This window comes from Pomacea canaliculata, linkage group LG12 (assembly GCF_003073045.1).
Source record: "Pomacea canaliculata isolate SZHN2017 linkage group LG12, ASM307304v1, whole genome shotgun sequence".
Lineage (NCBI taxonomy): Eukaryota > Metazoa > Mollusca > Gastropoda > Architaenioglossa > Ampullariidae > Pomacea > Pomacea canaliculata.
This window is the reverse complement of record NC_037601.1, coordinates 2,389,777-2,397,591: the sequence shown is the minus strand read 5'-3', so window position 1 is coordinate 2,397,591 and position 7,815 is coordinate 2,389,777. Positions and strand designations below refer to the sequence as shown.

At 36.7% G+C, this 7,815-nt stretch overlaps 1 protein-coding gene across 1 annotated transcript; it reads left to right on the top strand.

Annotated features, from left to right (window-relative positions):
• The first annotated feature begins 412 nt into the window (after positions 1–412).
• Positions 413–7,415, top strand: LOC112576964 (group XV phospholipase A2-like). Its single transcript, XM_025259862.1, is given in 8 exon segments — positions 413–720; positions 1,229–1,385; positions 4,138–4,265; positions 4,796–4,894; positions 5,512–5,565; positions 5,568–5,738; positions 6,415–6,645; positions 7,087–7,415. Coding segments are annotated over 8 exon segments (1,227 nt in total). The 5' UTR covers positions 413–623; the 3' UTR covers positions 7,377–7,415.
• Positions 7,416–7,815: the final 400 nt, after the last annotated feature.

Sequence of the window (7,815 nt, the reverse complement as noted above, 5' to 3'; positions counted from 1 at the left end):
TTTTGCTGTTTAACTAATACAATTATTACTTCCGAAAATCGGCCATTATGTTTTTTCTGATTTTCTTGTGTATATATATAAAATAGAGAATGATCTGTGTGTGTGTGTGGTTGTAGTGAAAGATCGATCTAAGTCAATATAGTTGTATCAAAATTTGAACCAAAACGATCCTGTGCGAGGATGTTAATGTAATTGTTGTTGTGTGTGGGAGGATGCCACCAGTCATTTCGCCCCGAGACATTAATTTCGTCTTACGTGGGACGAAATGGTCGCGACTAGGACGACTTGACAGGCGGTGGGGCGAAATGACCGGTGGTCGTAGTGGGGAGGGCAGATAGAGGGGGTAATGTGGTGTGACTCGGTGCAAGTTAGGTTAGAAGTCAGTTATGCAGTAGACAAATGTAATCCCATTAAAAAAGTAAAAACTTCAGCAAATGGAAGACGTAACGCCGCTATCCTGACTGCGACTGCCATCTCTAAACTGTTCAACAGCAGGTCGAGCCAAGTGAGGATGCGAGCCATGGACAGTGTGTGTATGGCATGACGATATCACGCCACTGTACAGACAGAGCGCAACCGCAAATAACACTCACGTGCTTCTCTAGTGTTTTCCTCCAGTTACCATGATGGCCTCCGTCAACAACGTACTGTGTATTCTTGCATTTATACTATCAGCCAAGTTATCCGAAGCAGCGAAACCCAAGAATCCAGTTATTTTAGGTAAGAAATTTGTTTGCAGTTGGTTTCTGTGGTTTTGTTGCTATTTTAGTAAAAAATAAATCATGTGATCGACTTCTAAGGTTAAAGCTGAAGAAACTCCTAACTGAAATATAACAGTCTTAAATTGTATGCGTTATGTAACGATGATACATAGCTCTGGAATAATCCACGTACACATTAAGCCACGTCGATAACGCGTATTACCCCAAAGTAACAATTAAAGGCCGTAACTAGACCATGTCACGGTCAAGTGTTCGCAGCCTTTAGCTCAGTTATGACCATCAGTAGTTGTAATACTAATCTTACGTAACAGATTACAGAGAAAAATCTACTACTGCCACAGGCTTGAGGATATACACTTCAGTGACACTGAACTATGTACTTAAAACCATTGTATAGATTTGTAGTATGTGCTTTGCTAAATAAATATTACTGTTTAGGGTACGCTGTGACAGTTGTTAAACATCTTTTCTTCGTTTTCATAATTCGTTTTTATTCACTTCCTTAGTGCCAGGAGATGGGGGAAGTCAATTGTGGGCAAAACTAAATAAGAAGAGCTCGCCCCACTACTTCTGTAAAACTTACACCTCAGACTATTACAACATCTGGCTCAACATGGAGGACTTACTCTATCCAAGTATACTATGTTTTGTGGACAATATGAGGTGAGTTGACTATTAATTTTATACTTTGGGCTCAGATTAACCATGCACACATTGTAACACAATTTTAGATCATTTTCATTCCTGTTGGTTGATGGAGATAGGATATCACTTCTGTTTCAATCAACATTGTCTGGATATTCACTGGCAGAAGAGTCACTTTAAAATAAGTGCTACTATAGCAGTTTAAGTAGCAGTTGTGAAAAGCCTACACAAGAAATGTATGTAGCAGCTTTTGTAAAATATGTAAGCCCTTGAAGAAGTCTCAGACCAAAATGTTTCATACAATAAGATTAATGTAACAAATTTTAATGCTGAAGGACAGAATCACAAAAATTAACATCACAGAAACTGCAGTTGAATTGGTGTAAAATCTTTCAGCCAGAGTAAGACTGATAACATGTTCAGTATTCTGCATCCTGTCATGGACCTACCTTCAGTTGAATGTCAAGTCTGTGGGCAGAAAAAAAGTCTGCAAAATTGAAGTGCTGTCTTTGTCAGTTGTGCGTGAGAATATTGTCTTGGGATTTGTGGAGGGTTTTTTTTTCAATCAAGAAAAAAAATTAGTTCTGTCTGTGTTTGTGAGCTGATTCAAGAAATGCTTTTGAACAAGTAGTGGACTTAAGTGTTGCTGAAGGAGATAAGTCAGTTTGTTTTCAGAAAGAATATAGACAGCATTTGCAGCTTAAGTATTACCTAACAAGAAGAGTGCAAATCTAATGTGAAAATATTAAAGGTGGCTAACAAAGGGGTTTATTAGACCATTCTAATACATCTTCAAGATGCAATTAATCAGGTGCAGTTGGTCTCCTTTTGACAGTCAAAGATCCAACATTAAAGCAGCATTTGAAAAAGATTAACTGAGACATCTCTGAGGCATATGAATAAACAACAGACATCAGTAACTGGCCAGTTTAAAATCAGACCATACTATTTTTTTAATAACATAACATTTTATTTCCTTGACATGATAACGCACGCCAGAGAAGCAAATTACAGTCAATACAATCATATGTCAGCTGAACAATTGCATACTTCCTTTGTTCACTATACTTCCTGGAGTATACAAGTAGGGCGTAAGCATATGCAGTCAAAATTTCTGGAGTAGTTATGACAGATGAAGTCAAAAGTTCAACGCATTCCTATGAAGACAAAAATTATCCTCTCTTGTAAGGGTTCTTTACAATCATTTCTTGAAAGTCATCCGGCGTGTAAAAATTATGTAAAATTCTAAACAATTAACTAGCAGACAATGTAGACAGTAGTATGCCATACTGCATACAGTGGCTTCACTTACAAGAGATAAATCAGATAATACTTATTCTTATCAGACACTGATTCAAGGCTATGACAGTTATGATTCGTGCTGTATAAACTGCCCTGTTTACAAATGTGACAATCAGCATTTTGAAGCAGTTACCTTTGGTGGCCCTGCCTGCTCTTGACCCAGGCACATCAGTCATGGACACTTTGGCTCTATGGTTTTCATATACCCAGTGCTTGACATGAATTCCCCAGCCTGAAACTTGTGCAGAGTTAAGATTTTTGCCATTTTGTCATTCATTCTACAGTAAATTCCTGGAGTGCTGTAGCCTTTTATTGTAATTTTCTTTGCATTAAATAATCTTTTACTTCAATGGGTCTTTCACTCTAACATGCGCAATAACATACATTAACAACTTCTCTTCTGCATTTAATACTATACAGCCCCATCTGTTAGCTCTGAAACTTCTTAAACTTGATGTAAGCCCCAAACTCATCCTATGGATTGTTAACTTTCTGGTAAAACGTTCCCAGACAGTCTGTTTCCAGCATGCACTCTCCTCTTCCAGAAATACATCTGTTGGGCCCTCAGGGTACATGTCTCTCGCCTGTAATCTTCACTCTATACCAATGACTGTCGTGGCACTGATTCGTCTCTCTTGATAAAATACTCTGATGATACTGCTCTCCTAGACGTCTCAAACTCACACTCTGCCTATGTTGATGCAGTAGATAAATTTCATAAATGGTGCAAGAAACTATCTTGATCTAAATGTAAAGAAAACAAAAGAGCTGGTGATTGATTTCAGACGCAAGAGCACTGTTATCCCTGACCTATACATTGATGGTGCTGTTGATTACAAATATTTAGGAACTGTGATTGACGACAAACTTTATTCATAAGAATGTCAATCTAGATTGTACTGTTTACAAAGTTCCCTGGTGTCAACAAAGGTCTTCTGTTGGTTTTGGTGGCAAGTTTTATTATAAGACTTGTTCAAAAGATGTTGCCTTGAAAGGAAATTTAGGATCCATCATCAGACATGATGCTATGCTTTTTAAATATGCATACATTGTTGATTACTGATTTTTCTTTTTAAAGACTGTTTCTGCTTGGATTTTTTTTATAGATATATACATGTCTTGTGGTTTACCAAGGCTTGCATGTGATGTTTACTGGACATTATTTTTTCTCAGAATTTCATGTAAAAATGTTAAACATTGAGCATCACTCAAGGTCACTTGACTCCAGATACAGCCTTAACATTCTTGCCCTTTTGTTTCCCATCTGTGATTATTTTTCCTGACAATTTAAATAGTTAACATTTCAAAGTAACCATACACTATGGGCAAAACTTCAGAGTATGGTAGCAGAAACTGACCTCCATTTAAACCAAGGCCATGGCTTTGTGTGCCATGGGATAAATATGATATGCATGGGATAAATCCTGATAAGACATGGTCACAAACTTTTCTTTCTTCTTTCTTTCAGGCTTTATTACAACAGAACTACACATACTACTTACAATACTGATGGTGTTGACATTCGTATTCAGAATTTTGGTGACTCCCAAACTGTGGAGTGGCTTGATCCAGATACAAAAGTACACTATTCACCAGGTGGGTACTTAGTGGTGCATTTTATTTTCTGTGGTAGTAGTAGGTCATGGTTAGAGTTAAGCTGAGTTAGTTTAAATTGATATCACGCGGAGAATGACATCAGCCAGTATAAGAGGATGTTGGAAGAGCAAGAGACATGGAACAATGGAAGCCAAATCAAAATAAGGAGGCTTACTCTTCACTGTTGTATGCACTGGGGTAGGTGAATGTGAGCCGGAAGGTGATAACTTATCTTTAAAATCTTTTTACAACATTGTTATAGTCAATCTATAGTAATGTAGTCAAGCTGCATATTTCACTACTATTGATACTGGAATACTATAGATATTGGAAATGCAGCATTCAAAATAATAGAGGAGATCAACTGTCTTTTCATGTTAAGTATTTAAGATATAACTTTATGTATTTACTATTACAAGCACATAACTGTTACTGTTAAGGGTTACAATTTTTGTAAAGTTGTTTGCAATGCATTTTTATGAAGCAGTGTTGATTATGAAGATTAATTATGATGAGAATTTCTTTTTCAGTGTCTTACTTTTCAAACATTGCCGATGCACTTGTAAGCAACAACTTTACACGTGGGAAGGACCTAAAGGGTGCTCCATTTGACTTCAGAAAAGCACCCAGTAAGTGAACATGATCATTTGATTTGGAGATTCATATCTATTTGAGCATATATACAATTTGTTTTTTTGTGTATGTAAAGAGATTTGAAAATTATTTAAGGCTAATTGTATTTACAGAATTGGTTATAGTTAATAATAGTTATTGTTACAGATTCAAATTACATTAGATTTCTTCCACATTTAAACATTTCTTAGTCTCTAGTGATTAACTTCTGCTGTTGTATATCTAATGTTAGGAGAAGGATTATATAGATATGAAAATTAAATTGTGAGGACAGTAAGTTTCCTGTAGAGTTGAGATTTTTACATGATTTCTTTTATCAGACTGAGTTAATTGCTAATAACATGAGGTATTTTTATTCCAAAAAAATATTTTTTACCATGTCTTTTTGACAGACTGGACTAAATTAGTTATTGATTTTAATTGCTTTCTACAGATTCTTGTTTTTGAACTGAGGAACAGTTTGTCGCAGAGCTTGCTTATATGGGGGAAAGTGGACTATTCCTAATCTTATGCATAGTCTGATGTCTGTGTGCTTTATGAACATATACATGACAACACATTGGGATTGTGCTTGCCATGGATAAGAGAAGACACATTTTGCTATTTCTTGCAGATGAGCTGGGAGAATTTTTCCAAAATCTCACACGACTGATTGAAAACACTATTATGAAAATAACAACAGTCAGATAGTGTTGCTGGGACATTCAATGGGTAATCCAATGCTGCTATATTTCCTCAATCGCATGGACCAGGCATGGAAGGATAAGTTCATCAAAGCTTTCGTCTCTTTAGCTGGCGTGTGGGCAGGAGCTGTCAAACCTGTACGTCTCATGTGCTCAGGTAGGTTTCATAGATTTGTGCAGACAAATTTGCTGCAACAGCTTTTCAAAGATCTTACCTGGATTTGTAGCTTTATGACCCAAAGGCTTGCTTTATCTCTGTTTATTGCCTGCAGCTTTAATGAGTCCTTTGTAGCTATAGCTGTGGCCAGATGCAAGATGGAGATCTCTAGATTGCTAGCTAGCCACATAGGTCTGCACCTGTGTCCAGTTAAAGGACCCAGCATCACTTTCAGCCCAACACTTACTCTGAGATACTCTGACCTCTGATTCAAAAGTATAATTCTGGAAGATTTCTGATCAGGAAAAAAGATTGCTGCATGGTACTCACACTTATCATTGGACAATGTTTACGTGTGTGTTGGGGAGACAGGCATATAGTTGTACATGTATTTCCACTCTCTACGTGTTTTTATTTTGGGGAAAGAAAGGCAGTTGTGCACATTTGTGCTGTCTTTGTAAGCATTACACTGTACACAGATATTTTTAATGAAGAAAGAAACACATGCTAATGCACACTTTATCATGCTATTTCCCAAATTACGGACAAAGGTAAAAGGAGCTTTGCACATATTTTTGTTGAAACAAGATGGAAAGGAACAGATGAGGGATGTAAAGTTTCCAAAACATGTTTTCAGTTTTTACCACAAGTGAAAAAGCTTTTTTTTTTCCCTTAGGTGATTCTTTGGGTGTGGTCATCGTCTACCCATCGTGGGTGCGGGCAGAGCAGCGATCCATGCCTAGCACAGCCTGGTTGATGCCATCACCTCGTTACTGGGCCAAAGATGAAGTTCTGGTCATCACTGACAAGCGTAACTACACAGTAGCAGATTACAAGGACTTGTTTGCTGATCTAGATTACATGGATGGCTATTATATGCGTCAAGATGTAGAAAATCTTATCATGGGTGAGTGTTAACCCACCAATGTTTTCTCTTTTCAGTTTATATTATTATCTTATATTATTAAATTTTAGTTTCTATTATTATCTTGTTGAGGATCCTGTGGAAGTAGGGGCTGTTTGATTTGTTCCCTTTTGGCATGATTAGGTCCCCTGGATATAGTTCTCTAGTAAATTATTTTTAATTAATACTTTTTATGTAGATTTTAAAAAATATATAAATTTAATCTCCATGTTTGTTTTTAAATGTTTTACTAAGACATTTTTTGTTGACACAAATCATTTTGGAGTTTCAACATTATAAAATTTGACTTTACACATCAGTCTTGTGAGGCAATTATTTGGGTAACTTAGGTCCCTTTAGGTCAAAGAAAAGATAGTTTACTATCAGGCAGTTAAGTCTTAAGATGAGTTTGTGTTCTAACAAATCTAATATTCTGCTCCATAGATTTGAAGCCACCTGGGGTGGAGATGCATTGTCTGCATGGTTTGGGACTGGACACCCCTGGCAAGCTCAAGTTTGGTCCAGGCCAGTTTCCTGATACATTCCCTGAGACCATTAATGATGATGGTGATGGAACGGTGAATAAACGCAGTCTCATAGCTTGCGCTGACTGGAGTGGCCAACAGAAGCAGCCAGTAATGCACAAGGTCATCATGAACGCAGAGCACATGGCTATTCTGAGTAACCCCATAGCAATTCAGTATATTGTTGACCTCGTTACAGACAGCAGTTAATATTGTGCATTTTCATGCAAAAATATCCTAGTGTTGGGGGAAAAAACGGGAAAAATCTTAATTTTTGTGGCTCTTGTCATCAGGTGCTTACAATGAGTCTGTGTCTAGAGACTAAAATTATGATTGCTTGTGTGTTTGGTTTTTCTTTTTTGGTGCTTGAGTTCTTAGTCTTTTGGTAAACATATGTACAAGTCATAAAAATGTGCTGGCCACTGTGTGGTTGTTCTTGCTGAATGGATTAATTAGGAAACAAATGAGTGCAGCTGAAAAGTAAAACCTTATGTAGAATAGATAAAGTTAGTGATAAAAAAATTTTTTTTTTAGTTTTTTAGTTTACATATAGCAATGCGTGTTTAAAGAAGAATGAACATGCAGACAACAAAATCTTGCTTCATAAGTATTATAACGATGATTTATAACAAAACTAAATTTGAGCTCC